Below are 20,644 nucleotides of genomic sequence, written 5' to 3'. Positions count from 1 at the left end.
ACATTCTCGCTGACTGTTGGGAACAAACCTGCGTTCGAAGACCTTTTAGGAAAAATTGCTAGTCAGAAAAGGAGCTGCTGGAATATACAATACGGTAGACAGGAAAAGCCTTAACGGATTATTATGTTTAAACAATTTAAAGCTAGCAAAAGAAAATTATATATATGCGCAAAATCTAAACGACCGTGCAGTGGTAACATGTTAAACATAAAGATATATGACATAGCTTGCCTTCGCAATGAGGTTTAGATGCACGTCATTTTGTGATAAGGCCAGCCGTACGAAAGATCATATTGAGTTGTTGGACGTCAACCCCCAAAATGTTTGTTCCCAATCAGCCAGATCCTAAAAAGATTCTATTTTAAATCCGTGAAGTAATTGTAGGTCAATATTAGTACGTTTAGAATCGTTGTTGTAGTAAACTAAGCCTAGGATTGCTCACATGAGCCCGCAAAAACAAATCGAAGCATCATCATGGCTCTTTTGACGCTTCAGTTTCGATCCAGATCCTATTGTAAATGTTTTTTTTTTTGTCTAAACCCATAATGAGCGGCGGCAACATAGATCGTCAATTTTGTGAGCCTGCTCATAATTAAATGGCCGACTTCCTTATGATACTGCGAAAAGCCATCAGCAAAAACGTTTGTTCTATTACCCTGTATGTAACCCCAATAGAACACATGAACAGAAACCTTTTGATAATCGAATCGAGCCTTTTAGGGCCAATATGTCCACAACAGGCATACCGTTTGTAATCCAACTGGATTTTTTATTTTTAAGGATTAAATGTAAAACAAAACTGCTTTTCCATAGGCTGATCCTACGCTCTCTATTGTAATATCCCACAGTAACATTTCTGATTACCTTTCCACTGGATCTAATTTTCACTGGATAAAAAAAAAAGATGAAAAATTTCGGTTGTATCCCCCCAAAAGGTAAATCATTAGAAGACTTGCGCGAAATAGTCGACCATTGAATGCCGATGTGCATGGCAAAGCGTAGGAAATTTTAGCTAGAATGTTGAAATAAGCTCGTAGCATTACTTACAGGTTTTGAGCGTTGAGTTTAACCCGCCTTAACGAGACAACTATCGCACTTAACTAATTTATATTATTATTAGCATTATCGATACCATTTAGTAATTGAACCGAACCCCTTTGCTTTCAGCACCCACTCTGTTCCACCGGGTCACTCTCGACCAGACAAAGGCAGTCAAGGGGAAGCGGGGCTAATCCTTTATAGGTAAGCCTTGATGATATTCAGGCAAAGTTTCTATAAAACTATGCTAATATACAATTTTTGTAAAGTATGCATCAATATAGCTTGTTGTCTTAAGCATAAATCTTCTGTGGTTAGCGCTTGAATCTTAATAGCATAGCCGGCGGTAGAGGTTTAGGTTCTTCTACAAAGGTGAAAGATATTTGCACTTAAGTTCTTTTCACTTAAACTTTTGGCTTTTCCAACAACGTTGACATCTATCACGCGCTCTTAGAGCGTATCCCATGTCATGTTTCAATCTTAAAAGACGATCTAGAACAAAAAAAAAAAGTTGCTCCGGAACGATTTGTTGTAAAGAAAAATGAAATTCAAGAGCGAATGTCAAGCCATTGTCCTACAAACGAATATTGTAGGCCAATGGCTTCACTGTTCCAGTTGGGCCACCCAGAAAATGAAAAAAACTTAGGTTGCGCCGCGTACCGGTCCATGTATTCTTACGCCTAAAAATTTTCCAGCGGATTATTATACGGTTGCCCGCAGAGTAAATGAACTAATCGTTTTGAGCATTGTCGAATCTGTATTATTCTTACTGACATTATGACTTCAAGCTGAAAGGGTCGACCTGTGTCGCAATTTCTTTCATCGAGATTTCGATACGGTATTAGAAAGGCACGTATTTTTCGGACAAACGAACCTTTCGGATTTTTGTAAATTATACATTGCTCGAACGTTTACTTGCAGGTATCCAGATGAGCAACAGGCATTAGTACCCTATCAGGAAGCGAACCTCAACATCACAAATCAAGCAGCCACTTTTGACATTTCAAAGCTTGCAGCTACCGATGGAGCATCAAAGTCCGGACAGTCAGGCAAGGCACACAATCAATTTTGTTGCCTTTTTAGGCACATGACTCCTAGAACTGACTTAGGGAAGAATCACTCATTGATTAAATGTAAAACTGCTTTGGGTACGCGTTACCGGCCAACGATTAACGAGTGCGATGGTACGTGTGGTAACGGAGAACTTTGTGCAAATTTGTTTTTGAAAATAATTACACAACGCAAAGATATTTCACATGTGTCCGGCCCCAAAACGGTCAGCTTAATGATCAATGTCCAGGTACACTTAAAATTGACAACTAGCTGAGCGGTTCCGATGAGACCGGTAACATAATAGCCATTGTGGCGTGTTAGTATTTGTCGAACTTTATTACGCCTTGCGGCGGCTTACCACTGTTAGGGGGCAACGTTTATGTCGAGTGGAGCCTCGTCAGTGGTTCCTTAGGTCTGCCAGAACCGGCTTACTAGCAGTTTTATATGTTCATAGTTGCCAGTCAATTAGTAAAGACGTAATTTTACGTAAAGCTCTAGCTGGCAATTCGAACACTGCAATTAAATACGCTCATGTATTTGCTATAGAATGAGCATAGTTAGCATTGCTCTGATCATCAGTAACCGTTCGTCAAACGGTTGAGTAAGTACGAACGATTCAATCGAAGATATTGAGGTTATGAAGCGTATTTATGTATGAAGCGAGCAGCCCTGTCAGACGTGCTACCTGTTATACGCATGATAACCTGCCCACTTTAGTTGAAGAAGCGCTGCATCAGTAACCATGTTGGGCAGGCTACATACAATTATCACAAAAATATATACTGCGCTTGTATTTGCCATTCTTTTTTACCTGGTGAAATACACATTTTACATAAATTCTAACAAGAAAATTGACCATCTTCATTATCCCATAAAGAACATTTGTTAGGAGGTTAATGCCAGCCAGCTGGTTTTTTTCCATGGTGCAATATTAACGCCTATGCTTGCTAGGCCAACGAATGCAAAAGTAGTTCAATTTTGAATTTTTATATATGAACGCTGATAGGCAAGGTAATCCCGTCTCCTGCTCCATTTCTTCAGATCGCTCGTGTTGATAACCTCACATATCATTGGACGATGTTACATGTGGTACCCAGGTCTGCCGTGAACAGAACAGAATAAACAAAGGAGAGCTTTTGAGCTTCTTCTTCATTATACAATGTATTGTCATAAATTAATTCGTCAGTGATTGAAAAGGTGATAGTCCGTTGGCTCGAGGTTCAGGCGATATGACAAATGCACCAAAATCGTTTACTGTTGCAAGTCTGCTTTGAAAAACCCTTCTACCTGTTCTTTTCCTGGAGAGAGTAACGTTGCACCATTCATCGAAGTTTTTCTGTTGTTAGAGCGTGTTCACTGTCCATAAGTTCTTGTCGGCCATTTAATTTTTTCTCGAGCGTTTCCAAGTGCGAGTCTGATCTATCAGATGCATGTCATAGGCTTCTGCCGACAGAAATGGCCTATCTTTGGCCCGAGGCGCATCTCCTAGAGCGACCTTTTGGTGTCCCTGTTTTATATCGACGTAGGAACACCGCTTCCCATCCCCTGTAACTATTCTTCGTATGTGTTAATGGTAGCTGTTTATTACCTAGCACTGGGCTAGCTGTCAATGAGAAACCGTAGATTTCTGGACTCTTTCGTTTAGTTGCGCAAGATACCTCACAAAAATCGAACTTTGGAAGTTTGTGTGGAAATGAACGACTTTGTCAGCCCAGATTTTCATCGGCCATAAATAACCGATTAGGATTTTTGTACAGTTCTCTCGTAGGCAAGAAAATAATGGACGGCAGACAAATATTATTAATACGGACCAATTCTAAAACCGAATCTAGGAGTCCATCTAGGAGTAAAAAAGCGTTTTGTATGATTCTATGGAGGTTTCTGTGCCAAATCGGCCAGGCCAAAGGCTCGAACTGTGAACAATATCAAGGAAACAAATTTCCGCTTAAATATTTCGAGCAGCATACTTCGCGACCCTAGTGAGGGTCGTATATCAAATACAATAATATACTGAGCATGCTACAATGTTAAATAGAAACGTAGGTAATGTTGTGCATATAGCTTTAGCATTGTCATGAAAACCGATGGTTCTATCTTGCGCATTAGATCGTTGTTGCATATAGACTGCCAGTTTGATTCTTCTCAAGCACTTTCCAGCACATAACACACCAAAAGGAAATGCGTTGTTTTTTTTTTGCCGAAGATCTAGTTAGGATTAATATCGGATAACGAGCAACTAACCTCTAGTAACTAGTTGGTCGACTCTGATTACGTATTGTCTGGTATGAGTGACCTTTTGAGAGACAATGTAACGTCATGTTCTTTGTGTTGAGCTTCATAAAGTTTATAGGGTAGCCATGTCCTCAAAGTCCTGAAATCATACATTCAAGATTAGTTGCAATATTCGAGTAGTTGCGCATTTTCCTCGGTCACTGTCGTTTGCCATCGAAGGTCCACGTCGATTGTGAATCCACAAACTTAAGGATAAGAACTTCAGCAAATCCTTTAGAGGAATTTTCCCACTTGTAGTTTTGCTACACAAGTTAAACATATGCCGAGATATTTTGGCAGATTCTTTACCTCTGTAAACGTCGAAATATAGTATGTTTAAAATACGCGCTTCCATCAGAAACAGTCACATTTGCAGCTTTAAAATTAAAGTTTCATCAGTGAAGGCGCGACGAACTTAGAGTATACAGCACTAATACACGAAGTAAACAAATGGCGGAGAGGCGAACCGAAAGCTGTCGCTATGCAATAAATGGAGAGGAATTGCAGCGGTACACAATTTCTCTCTGACCTAGTTCAGTCATTCGGAGTATGGTATCAGAATTCTAAATAGTGAATCGTACACGGATTTCTAAGTATTCCCATAATGTTGTAATGCAATATGTACGCACAGACTTTAGGCTCGCTATTTCCGTCTGACCAAAATAATCTGCGGTTGAGGCTCCGAGCTGTCAAATAATGGCCTATGATTTGTTTTAGTCTAGAATACCTGTCTTTGAAGGTCTTTGAGCTAGAACGCGTTTGTTGTCAAAAAGGTAGCCCCTCCTTGAATAGGCTAATAAGGAAAAATTTGGGGCATTGTCCGCTAGCCTGTTTTCAGGTCTTAAGTGGAGATTGCGTGCGACGCAAAAGCAAACCGCTGATTATTTCGGACTACTATGCTTTCTCAGAATACGTTTCTTCCAATAGTTCCAGTTAACTCTTCATCACTAAAATTTAGTAGGGCTTGAATTAATTCTGAAAACGTGGCAGGCGTATCAGCTGCTTCGATTATACGAAACTTCCGAGTTCTATACGAAACAAACGAGGAACATCGAGGAATAATACAGTTCTTCTGCTGGACTGCATTATTCGTTCTTGCTGAAAAGTTTACCGGAGAGCTTTCTGTGAAAAAGAACATCATATTTACCGTCTCGACTTGCTGCGGCCATTTTTAAACTCAAGAGTGAATGCCACTATCGTAGCTTTTCTTTTTCCTATATATATATATATATATATATATATATATCGTTGTTATTTGCTGCTCGCAGGCACCGTCAATGAAGTCGTGATTTCCGATCTAAAATAAAGGGTTTTTATTCGCGATTTGCTATGCACAGTATGCTTGCATGCTGTGCATCGCAAGCATCGATGTAGTAGCTACATTATTATTACATATCTTTGAAAACTAAATGATCGTGCCTTTGCCACAACGGCCTGGTGGTTTAGCGAAGAACAGATTCAACACCTGCAACAATAGGCACAGTTGATAGACATGGAAAACACTTCACATTATTATATGTAAATCGATAACATGTTAACTGTATAAGTGAATGTTATTTTTGAAAGCTGTCCGACAGCATTCTGCCCAACCTAAAAAGCGAGTGAGCTTCAAATAAAAAAAACATTACTTGGATACGTAGCGTAGAATTTAGGGTTCTTAGCTGCGCATTCGTTGCAGAGGCATTGAATGAGACCCGTAAGTACGTATAGTATGTAAGTTGGCCTGCGAAAAAAAAACTAACTGCTATTCTACTACTCAAGCTGCTGTGGCAGCTTGAGTAGTAGAATGTCAATTTTTAGAATTGTAGAATGACGTTTTAGTATGAAAATGTCAATGACATTTTCATACTAAAACGCGAACGTGTTATCTTGCAATCATGGCTCGACGTTTCAGAATTTAATCTTCTTCATCAAGTAAAAAGTTATATCGTTAATAGTGTTGTATACCAGGTTATTAAATTTGCCATAATTTTCAATTGAGAATTAATCCTAACCAGAGTCTACTAAACTCATTATAACATACATAAGTTCATTTGACAGTAATTGCCTCGTAGACCAAATCTAGAACGGAGGAACCAAGAGAAAAAGGTTTTTTACTCTTATATCCCGGTAACTGTTAGTAGCGTTTGGTTAGCTGATGCTTGCTCAAATACCAAAAATGTTTGAAAATTATTATGAAACGTTAAAGTTTTCTGGAAAAGCTGAAACGTTTTCGGCACATCATTCTGACACTGCAGTTATCGCCTTTTGCAACTCTTGTCGCTTTCCCCCTTAAAGGTTATATTATTTTTCGATACATTTGCATCTTGTTTATTATTAAGTGTTTTTGAAATGAAGCTTTTCTATCTATAAATGTACGTAATATATGTATAAAATAAGATCAGCGCAAGTAACCTTGAGGGAAACTCGGCGAACCAGTGGCCTTATCCTACTGAAGCTGTAGTTTATCGTTTAAGGTTCCCCTTTATTCAGGAGCCAAACATGGCAAATATGGCATGTAACCCTTACCCAGAAACAGCAGGATGCGATTGATTTATTTGTGGGGTTCAGCATCAAGCAGGTTACAAAAAAATATTTTGTCCGGGCTTCTAAGCCAACTCTCTGAAGCTAAGCGTTGCTCGTAAATTAGTGGAAATAAAGACAGTAGATCACTCTCTATTGTCACAATAATAACAGTGGTCTACACCGGCCATAAATGTGAAGCTTAGTTCTTCTGTTCATTACTGATGATATTGCCTGGAGAAAGGTATGATCTTTAAATGACAATTAATAACCCACAGTGCTGTCATTTGATTTTTACGTTCTCCTTTCTAATTTTTTTAACGTTTGCATCGCAGTGTATTAACATTTATGTGATTGCGAATAAACAATGTTGTAACGCAAGTTTTGTGTATAAGAAAAATCTTCTAATAGTCATTGTCCGGATTATTTTTCTTCAAAACTAAAGGTTACCTCTTGCTGCCAATTTTTGTTTAAAAATTGTACGTAATTCATAGATAGCAGTGAAACCAGGTCATCAAACCAAATCGATCTTAAGAAATTATCCAAAGAGACTATCGTCTGTTCAGATCTTAGATCGTTAAAGTACCTGAACAAACGATAGATTGTTTAGATAATGCCCTAATATCGATTATAGTGGAAGACGGGTAAAAAGCGTAGTTAAAGAATAGAGCAGTTTTCCCCTACATGTTGCTTGAGTTCTCATATATTAAAAAGAATATATAATATATACTCATAGAAAAGAGTATATTATATTTTGCTGATGTCTTATTGGGTCGCATCACCCTGTGAAAACATTATCATTCTCCTTGCGATCTGGCATGTTTAAATGCCGTATTTTTGTATATATGATTACATCTGCCCCATCCGTTCATGCGTGCTCTACACGGGTGTATCCAGCTGTCCGACAAACTGGGCTACTTCCCGAAACCAACTAGTTCAGGACTCGTTCCGTTTAACTCGCAGGGATACTGATATCTCAGTTCGGCTGTTATATGGTGCAAAATCCGATCAATTAGATCAAATGAGCTTGTTGATAACATCTTCTGTATGAAATACCTGGGGGATCAGCTTAAGTACACAGCATGAAACTTCGTCCTTGTATTTTTTGCAAAATCTTCAACATTGTCACTGCAATATCGAAGGTTTATACCGTTTTTTTTTTATAGCGTTTAAACCATCGCTACCGCATTAGTTTTTCGGCTTTCAATAGTAAAAGTACATTTTTTAGATGATAACAGTCTATAGACTAACGCGCCGATATTTATATTGTCACTCAAACATGATATTAACAAAAACTCAATAAGTAAATACGAAAAATAGATAGCAGTGTGAGAAATAACGCGTTGGTTACGTTGACTGAAAAGGATACCTGTTTACAGAAGACAGCCTGCTTTTAGCTTCAAACCCAGTAAGGCTCAATAGTGGGTTAAAACTGTGAATCATAAGTGAACATATTATTTTGATACAGAAAAAAATATACCATATAGAACATATTTTTCACACACATAACAATATTTTTCACAGTAGAATTTGATTTTTACTAAAGTTCTAATTTTTAAAATAAAAATAAAATTTTTTTCAAAATTAGAATATTTGGGTTTATCTAGTCAAAGCATAAATATTTAATCATCTAATTACAAGGAACTACAAAAGAGTTAGCTGGCCTGAAATAACTTCTTTTACAGAAAACTTTTTGCTATGGTCGGAGCCTTAAAAAAATTGTGGAATCCTTTTCTTTGGTATTACTAACATGTCAACAAACTCTGCCAAGCTTGTTTCTTTCAGAAATTTCTTCGCTTAACTGTAGAATAAATATATCACTCCGTGATTCCATTGGAAAAGACAGTCTGTTTACTTTGCTCTGGCGCTACCCTTGGATTGACCTTTTTTGGCCTACAGTTACAATGCGGTAATGGTGATTCTTTAATCTGTATGGATCTCTGAGATTGCAGTGACAAGGCTTTGCATAAATATGAAGTTTCATGCCGTGTACCTAAGCTGACTCTTAGGTATTTCATACAGACTTACCACCCGGCTTACAAAAAGCTGTAAGCATCCTTACTTGACGGCCGCTTTATCGTAAGGCTCCGATATCTATATAACGGTATATCGTATACGTATAAGTACAGGTACTAAATATGGATGGGTCAATAATTATCAGACAACTTGCTTTTTTGTGAACGGATTTGGCTTTGGATTACGTTAGCTAGAAAAATGCTTTAATTAATATAATAATTTATTATTAATATTTAATAATAAATTTCTATGTTACGCTAAAAATGTTCCTGAAATTTCACTCACTTTTGTTGCGTCCCTCAAACGAAGTTCTGCCATTGTTTTTTTCAAAATGAGCGAAAGTTTTCTAACGTGCATTGTTTAGTTACAAAGCTGACATCGTCTTAATTCGTAATGACTTTTAACTCGTTCATTGGCGTATGATTTAAGTAAATTTTGCACAATCGCCCCCTGACCAACCAAGGTTTCTGGTCAGTAGCCTGGCAAAAACACGTTCATTGAGACTCCGCTATGCATAGCTTTTAGGCTCCGTATGTGCCTAAACTATCCCAATTCCATCTGTCTTTTAGTAATTTCGGACGAGCTCAATGTACGTATGCGACAGTTTTTTCATAGCCATTCGATCAGTATCCAAACTAAATCGTCAACTTGAACTTTATTCAATTACATTTCCAATCCACTTTTTTCTTCGAAACGTATTTTGAGAATTGCGAAAAGGAATTAGTCACGGAGCGCTTAATCTAGCGAATACAAGCATAGTTAGCAAAAAGTAGCGTCCTGTGGGAAGGCGCATCATCGCGGAATAGGGCCTACGAGTTCAGGCTTATTTTAGCGAGAAGCATTAAATATTAAACTTAGAACTATTTGATAATACTCTCTAGTAAAATGAATTAATTAAATATGAATCCAAAAGATAAAACTTGCCAGTAGTCGAAAAATACGATGAAAATCAGCTCAGTTTTTAACCTGCTTCTGACATGACTCATTAGTTGTAATGACGCACCAGAGCCGACCGGGCTCTTTTTTGAATTCTTACGGGACAGTGGTCGGGCGCGCCCGGCGAATATCGAAATGCAGATCCTTTGACATAATCACTGCTACGAAATACTTCGCCTCCAAACCTTCCTTCAATGCGATTCAACGTGACTTCGGAAGATATCTAGTTTGTTTACAAGTCCTCTGAATGTGGTCCGGCGATCCTCCACCACGAGAAATTTTCTTTTTCCACGTTCCGCCTCTACGCACTGTGACGGATTAACTCAAAACTGATCTTGTTTTCAAGGGTCTCATCTGTTGTAAATCCTTCGGTACCAATTCACGGGCAAAGCCTGGTCTTCGAAAATTATTTCACACCGTTTGCACAACTTCGTTCGAGTTCGTTCTCAACAGAGAACATATTATACGCGCTTTGGCCCTTCATTTTCCAGAAAAAGGAAACTTTGCTGGAGGTCACTCACTCTGAGACCCTTGTAAAATACATAGCAGACGTTCCAATTCTGTGAACTTCCGCTCAAAAACAGTAGGTTAGCAGACGATGATGGTGCCAGAAGCCGATCACAATGCAGCTTTTAATTGACAGTAGTCGGGCGTTATTACGATATTTTTTTTTCACTTTTTTTTTTGTGGCATTCCTCTTTGACTCCGCAGTGGTTTTGTACACAAGTTTCCCTTCTTGGTAATTATTTCGCAGAAACCTATACGAAACCAGATATATAATGCACCCGCTGAATGTATTGAGGATGTTGAGGGTCTGACTAGCGAGTTACGGATACCTGGATTGTGGGTGTCGATTATTAGGTAGATGCTATACCTCCTCGGAGCCTTGAAAGTCGAGGGCCTGTAGTGTGATGCTAAATAGATATTATGACTGATCGGTGTGTACAGAGTCACATGAGGCTTTCGGTCGCTTATCCTATGAGCTACTCTTAAAAAATGCATACTGCTTGAAAGCGTTTTACATATACATTTAGCCTATATTTTTTCAAATCCCTTCAGAAGCAACATACTTCTCCTAATTTTGGCGCTTCTTTACCTTGTCGTGTGAAGTATTTGTATCGCGTTTCCGTATAACTCTAATGGAAGTACACTAGTGTGTGATACATCCCAGAACCCTAGGGGGCACTAAATTATCCAAAACGATCGTTTTGAACCTTCTCGATACCGGAAATATGGAAAGCTATATGGGAAAAAGATACAAGGACCATGGGTGAAACAGGGCTTAGGTGTTAGGGCTGTCAGTGCACGAAACGACATTTCATTATCCTTTACGATCGCGTGTAATGTAATTCGTTGAGTTGACTGTTAAAAAAATCGAGTCTGTTAAGACATGTTACTTCGGAATTGATTATTCAAGAAATGCCTCGAAAATTAGATGCCTAGCTAATCTATCCACACTCTTAACAAGACATACATCCTACAGTTATCTTCATCTTTTTTTTTTTTAAGTTGAAAGCTCACGTGGATAATGACATACACATGTGTGTCGCCATATTTCATTTAAATACTTCGAATATAATTCGGTATGATGAGCAAATTATGCTCGAAGGTTCTTTTGTAATAATAGGCATTGAGAGACTCAAGGTGGAACCTTTTCTTACTCTTTTGTTACCAAAGCTATTGATGACTAGGGAATCTGATCATGCATTTACTGTGTGCGTACGTCTACAGAGAAAACTTCAATTACGACTTGGAAGTTTTCATCGAAATGTGCTTTTTGCCGTATAACATGTCATGAATCACGGAAAATTTAAAAAAGTTAGAAAAGCCAATCCTTCAAAGGGCACCAAACGGAACGAAAGTTAATAGCAAAGCCAAAACATCTCGAAATATAGCTTTTTTTGAGCTTACTCGGTACAGATTTGCGTAGATTATGTGTACTATTCTATAGGTGGGAATCTGCCAAACGGTCAAGTTGAATATGTTTATTGGGTCACGGTAAAATTATCGTGTCATATTTTTGTGATCTTTTTATTTATATAAAAAAAAAACATTAAATCCGTGATGCGTTGCTATTGAAACAAGGTAAATTTTTATTTAACAAAAATTCGGGTGTTGCTTTCTGAATCAATGTGGCCTGGTGATGAATATCGGAGCAGTCCGATTTATTACATTACTTATATACCGCTATATCAGTTTTTATTATCTCAAGTATGCATCTGCAAATTCTGGAATCGAAAGACGCCTGCGCTGTTTTCACTATCGGTCATGGATTCACACGAAGCATAAACATTGCGGTTACATGTGCTCTAGCGAGTTTTTGCGTGGACATGTCTATGTATTTATAAAGCGACTGTATAATTTTTCCAAAATGGTTTCCGCTTCACCACTGTTAGACCCTGAGGCTATTCGCCGTCGTTGTCATATCCCCCTCTCTCGGAAACAACTTTGCGCTTCGTTAGCCTCCTGGAATTAGAATTGATTCGAAGTACCGACAGGTGGCGTAATGTTTCAAAACAAGCAACGCGTCTGCCACAAATCATTCGTTGGATTGTTAAGTGACAATAGAGGAATATATTCAATATGGACAAAAAGGTCCAGGAGCGAACGTCGTCGCAAGGGGCTGAGCCTTCTCGTCGCACGGACCGAACGAGACGAAAACGTGACATCGATTACGCGGGAACATTTGGTATGGACTGGTAGACACTTCCGTGGCTTGTGATTGCCGTGGTGTTGGTGTTCAGCCTTTGTGACGATTTAGACTCATGTTGCGTCTGTCGACAGATATAAACAATCTTATAGGAAATGATCTGCGTGCCACATAAACTGTGTCACTCGCATCACAGCGTATCTGACCACGATACATTCCCAATTGTAAAAAGATTAGCGTGTTTTTTTACAGTAAAAGTCTTTTTCTTATATTGATTATTGTTTGCTGTTCGTACGTGTGTAACTGCATTTGGTAGGTTGAAGCTCAAAGCATAGTTTCTGAGACAGTTCTATATATTTTTTGCTTAATACGATTACGGTACGAAACTCTATACGATTAATTGTTGTTCGATTCAACGGGTTATTTGTCTAGCATCGATTCAGTCTTGAAGGCAGCTAGTAGTAAACGGTGAGAATGTTAATAATGAACTTTCCTTTTGTTGAACTAACAAACTATAACTTTTTTCCGGTATAAAACGAGTCAACAGAGCAGGTAATGAACTAGATTCACCAAGGAAATTGCCTCATTAGATGCTGTTCAAGATGCCTCGTTAGACGCCCCAGAATATTCCCTTCTGGGTTTGCATTCTGTCTTCTTGTTCTACCGATAGGCTCATTTCTACACTCGCTGATAGTGTAAACCTGTTTATTGATAATCAGGAAGCCGAAGTGCTATGAGAACCATATTTTAGTATGATGTTTTATGTTGGACCTTCAAACATTCCTGAACCATCATCGGTTTTAGATCTCGAGTAAGTTAAGGCTTCAGTTGCCTGCGACTGTCATGACAGAGTTTGGTCAGATCTAGTTAATTACTGTAGCCTATAGAATTTTGAAAGCGATTTTCAGATTCTCCAATCACGAGCTGATGTTTGATTTGTTATGCCTTATTCAATGGTGTGTAAGTTATAGCTGGTTTCATTTTTTCGTTTGCGTAGTACATCCACGCAAAATCTCTCTAGGGGGTCCGGACGCATGTTATACAATAGTAGAAATAAGTAGATTGTAATTAGAAATGGCACAAGTAAATCGAATTTGGTCAAAGAAAAGCGAAAGCATTTGGTATTCTTAACGCCTACCTTAAAAACGTCTAACGTCATATCTAATTACATCTATTGCACAAATTATTTTCGATACAACCCTCGGAGCCGTTAAACGTTGACGTTAGAGTTGATTTAAGTAAAAACGAATTTTCCTTAACGCCCTCGTTCAACTATTTCCGATAGCCTAAAACGACCTTAACGGACCTAGAGATACCTTTAATTCATTTTGATGATTTATTTGTTTTTGAACACGTGCTTAGATGTCTTAGTATTTCATCATCTGTTTGTCAATGTTATAACGAACGTGGTACCACATGCAACTTGGTGCAAACTACGCACAAAACAGCTGTTCGGCCGCGTGTACGTTGTAACTTCATGGCGACACCATATGACGGTCTTCGTACTGCGTATCAATATAGTTTTCTTCTCTAGAAGTTCGTACTTCTGTTTAGGAATTGGGTTTCAGTAACAGAATGTAATCTGTAGCATATTTGAGTAACCTCAATTCTCTTTCTGCTGCTAACGTATTTACATTTTATGCCCAAGTGTTCCATACTAATTATCCTTCACCAAAGATGTAGGTAATGAATTAATGAAATTGCTTTACAGTGCCCGCTTCCGACTGGACATATGTCTCCAACAACGTCACACAGGGAACATCGGCGGATGTGTACAAGGAACTTCGCAAAGCTTGCCCTAAGTTAGTACCGTATACCATATACCAAGTACTAACATATTTTGTCGGTGTTTCTGGTACTTTGGCTTTGGATAATCCGAAAGAAAGTTTAATGCAATCATCTGTTTCAGCGTTTTAATAAGAAAAAAACGCGCCATTTGATTTAAAAAAAATGTCCCAACTAAGCATGATATTAGCATCGTAACACAATAATGCATGACTAATGTTGGCTAGTCATGTATCATTGACTATTTTCCAATTACGCGATTTCATCATTCCTATGTGCATCGTCTAGCGTCATACGAGTGGCCCTAATAGGTCTTGAGGAATACACCAAAGGGAAAAAATACTTGGACCCACAGCTTGAACCTCAGGAACAGTATGTCCGCGAACAAGTGACGCTTTCGCTGAAAGAGGTCGGCGACCTCTTGCGGAAAGAACGGCTAAAGCTGGAGGATATTCGAGAGACGATCGAAAATCTATTCGGGCTACTGGAACATCTGTTCGTAATCAAAGCGTTCAAAGCTGCCCTCGTAAGTAACGTCACTACCTATTTAACTAGCCCAAACATTCTTTGCTAACATGCGTGCGAAACAGCAGCAGTAGCAACAACAGCGACAAAAATGACGCTGATTATTTCGTAAAAACATTTTCTGTCACAGTGTAGCACACGTATAAAATGTATAACACATTATATACATGAACCCATGCGTATGATTCACTTTGATTGCTTCTCAGTTGTACTCTTTTCCATCGAAGTCCAAGCCCATACCTCATTATTTACGAGGTAGCATGGTACATCTGCGTTCATCTCATCTGTAGATTGTGACCGCTCTATGCAGATGTGCCGCAATAAACTGGTCAGGGGTATCTACAAAGTGGAGGATCTAGCGAAACGGCTCGAGGGGTTCGCTGACCCGAATTCAATGACGGATTGGCAAGGCATTCGCGAGTCGCTCTGCGCGCTCCCCATCGACGTTGGCGCTGACGGTGACCTTATGGCATTCGTCCCGCCGATCTCCTTATTTCGTAGCAAGGGTTTACTTGGTATGCTTTAATGATGTTTAGTAACAACCAGTTTTGTGGCATCTTAAACCGCCGTTTAAACTGCAAGAAATACCTCCGTCAGTCTGGACGATTATTATGATGGCTCGCAAGAGGCCTGATGCACCTGTCAGTGACAATGCAAGTTACTCATCATAATGCTAGAAAGATGCGCAATAGGTTCGTTGTACTCAAAAATAGAAGTTATTTCTAATAAAATGCGTGCGTTTGTGCCAAGGTGTCGGTGGCTTTGGCGCTGTATATCGAGCTCGTTTTGGTCGTTCTGTAACAGTTACCGTTAAGTTAGTCGCAAAGGATCGATTTGCATCGCCGTTCGTCGCATGTACGGGAAAGCTTGTAGGAAGTATGATAAATCACGCACTCCTTGTGCGGCAGTTCGCCTGTTTCGAAACCGCGCAGGCTTACGTGACTGTCATGGAATTGATTGACGGCGTCGAGGTCCGCGATGTGACCAGAGCCGTTGGCGGACTGCCAGTTAACATGAACAAACTTATCATAGGACAGCTATGCCTGGGATTGCGGTATTTACATCATATAGGTTTTATACATCGTGACGTTAAGGTGAGATAAACATACGGACAACAATCAGCTCTTTTGGATTTAAAATATATAAAAATAGATTTAAAAGAATGTTATTTAAAAACAAGAACATTTCCGTTATAACATATAGCAACTGTGTGTTAGTGTAGCTATGCTCTAGCTTCTATGATGTTACAGCCACTTAGGCGCAGTGGCTTTTTTTTGGGCTGCTTAATTTCCAAGGTCTTTTTTGAAATATCTATAGCTAAAAGCATCAGTGCTGTGTAGTTCTACTAATGTATAGAAATAAAGAATTATGAGTGTAATAAAGCCAATCTATATAGCTTACATTTTACAACTGTATTTATTCGTCAAAGCCAGCCCGCCAATATGATGATAACGTCAGGCGTCCGCGTGAAGCTGATTGATTTCGATACGTCAAAAGTGAGCATCGGCATGTTCATCAAAAATCACCCCCTGAACAATTTCTACAGAAGAACGGTGAAGGAAATTTTTGAAAAGGAGGCCATCGGAACTATTCCCTTCATGCCGCCAGAAATCCTTCGAGGCAAACCGTTCGGGAGAACAATTGATTGGTAAGATCCCCCCCCCCCACGCATCGGCCAGTTTAGAAAAAGGTGTAGTTATCTGGTGCTGTGGCAACTTATTGAGGTACGCTTGGCTTTGGCTTATAAGCCTCGTAGTGATAGCGGTTTGAGTACCTATAAAAAAATAAGATAAATATAACAGCACTTGGTATAATTTTAACCAATGTAGCTTATGATTAACTACAGTCGAGCGAAAGATCTATAAACAACTGCTAAAGATCATTGTACGAACTTTGTATTTTATACAAACATCATGTCATATCGTAGGCGTTAATTCATTTTACTAGAACAGGAAACAACAGCTATTCAAGATTATTTCGAAATGCTACTTACAAAGGAAGGGGGTTAGCCCATCTTGAAGAATCCTAACGGACGTAAAAGGAGTCGTAGAAAAAATTTTCAAAATTTCTGTTCTCAAAAAGGATATTGAAAAATTCTAAGGATTCCTCTGGTATCGCTCGTTGTCGTGGTTATTGTGTCTAAACCATTAGGCATATTAAGAGTAGCGTTCAAATAACTGACAACTATTCGGTATGTATAACTTAAGGTGTTATCTGATCGTATGCGTTGAAAGAGATTGAATTGAAAGCTTGCAGGCGCTTAACTGTTGCCGATATGAATAATAGGTGGGCAGTTGGTGTAACCGTATACAACCTACACACAAATACTTACCCGTTTCTGGGGAAAGGCTACGACGTGAAGAAGACACAGAAAAAAATCATCAAGGGAACCTATACGTGGCCGAAGTCAAAAAGTGGCCCGCCGCCACAAGAAATGGTGGATCTCGTAAAAGACTTTCTAAAAAAACGCCCAGAAAGTATGTATAAACTTTTGCGTGCCAGCTACAGTTTACTTAACCGAAATAAACTCTGTGACAGTATCACTTACATTGGTGGCAGAGAGGAGTACTCCATAAGCAGCGATATATTTCTAAACCTCAATATCGCGCCTGAATATCAATAACGCTAGCTTCTAGAATTGGAACACACTATCCGTGCTTCCAGAGCGCCGGTGAGTTAACACCATATATTAAACCGGCTTTTTGGTGTAGAATGCTCATGTAGACAGAATATTCATACGGGCCTTATCCGAGATTAATTAATTAATTTTTCTTATTTCACTTTGAATATTTTTTTTTAGATACGAAAAAAAAAAGAAAATTCAAGTTATGCTGTTTCAGATAATTATATGGCTAAGGAATATTGTAGTCAAATGTAATCTAATTTTGTTCTTACGATAACTGCATACAGAAAGGCTGTGTTCAAAGGACTATGCCGAAATAGAGAATCACCCGTTTTTCGCCGATTTTGAGTGGGCCAAATGGGATAGCGGAACGGCAAGCGAAGAGTGGGTTCAGCTCGACAAAATAATTACGGCCCAAAAACTTAAGCGTGCTAAAGAAAATCAATCGGCAATTAAAAATACGAAGAAAACGAAAGAGACGAAAAAGACCAAAAAGAGTAGAACACCCCTTCGGCTACGGGATTTAACCGTAAGTTCGTTAACGGGTGCAAAAGTTGACCTGAATTTAGTACATGGTAAAATTTAATAGCTAAATTGTGCGACAATAAAAAAAAAAAAGAGAATTAATACCAATATGCTTAGCGAGCATACTTGACAAATTCAAAGAATTAGAAACTGTTCTTTAACATGTCTTTTACGGTACATATATCTGCCTTTTAATAGAAACAACGTTTGATTTCAGCCGGCTCGTAAGCAAACTCCGCTTCACACGACATTCTCACTAGCGTTCCGTATGGCCGTTCGACGTCTGCGTGCCGAGGGAAAGCTTCCAGCAAACGCGCTTGACGAACCGGTTGACTTCGACGGAACATATCAGGCATCCAACACCGAAGGACATACATATCTGATCCGACAGCTTCGCTACAAAGTTCATCGTGATTGCAATCACATGGGGGAACAAGATGCCATCGATCAGATCATGACGGCTGACACATCCGCCAACAAATCCAACGATCCTACATCGGTAACAGTTCCGAAATCTTCATCATCGCGAGTCAGTGTTAATAGGGCTGATCCGCCTGCTATTGAAGGGACACTCCCTCTTACGCAGCAGGAAATGTCAACCTCTCACTGAGAATAACCTGCTGAAATATTTTGCCACTGTTATTATGGGGGGACGTCCCCTTCTCCCCGCACAACCTCTTCTCAAAAATCATCTATGAGACAGTATTATATTATACAACTACCAGTTGTATCCTATACTTTCGGTGTAAGGAGGGAGGGTTATGATCAGTCAATCTGGGCAGTAGATTTGTTTATTTTTTATTCTTAATGCCTGTCCATAGTTCAATTTCTTGAGCACTAAATGTGACGTTATCTCTTACACTCATGTAGTTTGTTGAAATGTGGTTTTTGGCAATAAACTATCGATGTCTTGTAATATGTGGGAGCGAAATTTAGCTTAACGCGTTCGGCCAGTACCTGTCACTGTCTTTGACGCTGCCAGTAGCGCTTTGTGGGAGATACGTACAGCCGAAAAGAGTTTCACTCTAACGAAGGCTCCTTTTCTCGTTTGTACAAGATACACTTAACTGGAAATTATAACATTAAACTAATGTAATAATACTGATAACGCGGTACGTGCTTATTCTGTGGTGTGAATACCTATTTACATTTGTGTATATGTCGATTTGTTTTCAGCGATGTTCCACCAGCTGAGGGCATTTTTGTAATTCATCCGAGTTACAAAACACGTTACGTTGATAAAAAGGCTAAAAATTTGTCATGAATAGGGACATTAAAAAAATGTATATTCATTTTATTAAGGTAGAATGGTAGACTTGCGATTTCTAGCCTAGGTTTTTGAATGGCTCCTAAGCGGGCCACTGGATTTCTGATATGGGCCGTTCAACGTTTTCCTTACATCCACGTTTAATTCAACGCGTAAATTCACAATGCAACGGGAAAAATCATTGAGAATTAAGAAATGCTACACTGAGATGGCTCTTTCATAGGTTGTGTTAAACGGAGTTCAAGGTTTGGGCCGCAATCGAGAAAGTGCATGTGTGTGACGAAGCCATGTAGTTCCAATATTAGCTCATGTAAAACAGTATGGACACTGCGTGGCAAGTGGACCTCAAACGTTGTCTAAAACTATTGCAAAGGATATCAACGGTTCGATTAAACCGTCGACGTATTCGGCTACCACAGTTACTTGTGTTGTATTGTTTCGTCTGGTACTAAAGCAAGGCAAATCTTCACCTGTCTTTGTGTACTTCATCTCTTCATGTCGTGCCAGCCCGAGCCCAAATATTAATCTTAGCCCTTCTTTAGGTATATCTTCTTATCTACCCTTTAGTTCCTAGTATGAAAATACTTAGTGTGTGAGTTTTCTTCAAACCAACTTTCGTAGTACGATCCCAAAAGGATAATTAATACACGGTTCACGAACAATAATTAACATAGAATCGGGGCATTTTAAACTCTTCTTTCGATCATCGTGCGGTGGGTCACCCGGAATCTCCAGAGCAGGCCAGGGTAAAATGCTCGCTGGTCTGCTTCAGCAGTTCGTTGTGAAGTGTTTTTGCAAGTAGAGATTGTTGCGATTTCTTCAAAGGGCTCGCTTAAGCTAAAAAGCAAATATGTCATACTTGGAACGAGTTCCAAGGCTCGAATGTAAAGGTCTTGCATGGCCAAGCGTTAGCGTCAAAAAAACCAGTAGGCTACAAAAAAATTAACATGATAAATCAAGAACTGCATTAACAGCTTATCACCTTGAGAAAGTATAGCCTTCCTTTATCATTCTTTGAGTCAATTAGAACGTTTCGATTCAACGAAGTGGATGAAGTGGAAAAGAAATCGAAGATTGTTTCGTAAGTGTTCATTATGTAGATCCAAAAGAAAATTCTGCGCTTCGCGAATAGTTATAAAACGAAGTATAAAAAAGTCGCTTAGTCTGCCGCGTAGTGGAACTTAATCCAGATTTTGATTACGCTGTTTTAAAAAGGGGTGATTGCAGAAAATTCCGGGAGCGATCGAAGGGATGTGATGAATACGTCTTGCAAGGTCCGAACTATACGTAAGGCCTTCCCGAACACACGACGATCAGGTTAAAGGATAGTACTATACGAATGTATCATGTTAAATAGCATCGTGCAAAATTTCTGCTCCTTTCACGTTCGCCCATCGGCACTGGGCTCCTAAACTGCGATTGGTTTCCTGATTATTAGGAAAATGGCATACTG

At 39.1% G+C, this 20,644-nt stretch overlaps 1 protein-coding gene across 8 annotated transcripts in view; it reads left to right on the top strand.

Annotated features, from left to right (window-relative positions):
* Positions 1–19,660, top strand: part of LOC111273970 (uncharacterized) — a 35,217-nt gene extending 15,557 nt beyond the window's left edge. For 5 of the 8 annotated variants that reach the window (XM_022856017.1, XM_022856014.2, XM_086967478.1 and 2 more), the window contains 10 exons: positions 1,168–1,242; positions 1,960–2,087; positions 14,178–14,268; positions 14,540–14,777; positions 15,087–15,291; positions 15,527–15,870; positions 16,210–16,424; positions 17,063–17,253; positions 17,687–17,928; positions 18,142–19,032. In XM_022856017.1, the coding sequence (XP_022711752.1) occupies positions 1,168–1,242; positions 1,960–2,087; positions 14,178–14,268; positions 14,540–14,777; positions 15,087–15,291; positions 15,527–15,870; positions 16,210–16,424; positions 17,063–17,253; positions 17,687–17,928; positions 18,142–18,534 (2,122 nt within the window). In that variant the 3' untranslated portion in view covers positions 18,535–19,032. Of the gene's footprint in view, positions 1–1,167; positions 1,243–1,959; positions 2,088–12,378; positions 12,506–14,177; positions 14,269–14,539; positions 14,778–15,086; positions 15,292–15,526; positions 15,871–16,209; positions 16,425–17,062; positions 17,448–17,686; positions 17,929–18,141; positions 19,033–19,100 lie in introns of those variants that run through there. The other 3 variants (XM_022856018.2, XM_086967481.1, XM_086967480.1) reach the window with 3 other exon arrangements.
* Positions 19,661–20,644: the final 984 nt, after the last annotated feature.

This window comes from Varroa jacobsoni, unplaced genomic scaffold (genome assembly GCF_002532875.2).
Source record: "Varroa jacobsoni isolate VJ856 unplaced genomic scaffold, vjacob_1.0 scaffold_242, whole genome shotgun sequence".
Classification (NCBI taxonomy): Eukaryota; Metazoa; Arthropoda; class Arachnida; order Mesostigmata; family Varroidae; genus Varroa; species Varroa jacobsoni.
This window is presented reverse-complemented; position numbering and strand designations above follow the sequence as displayed.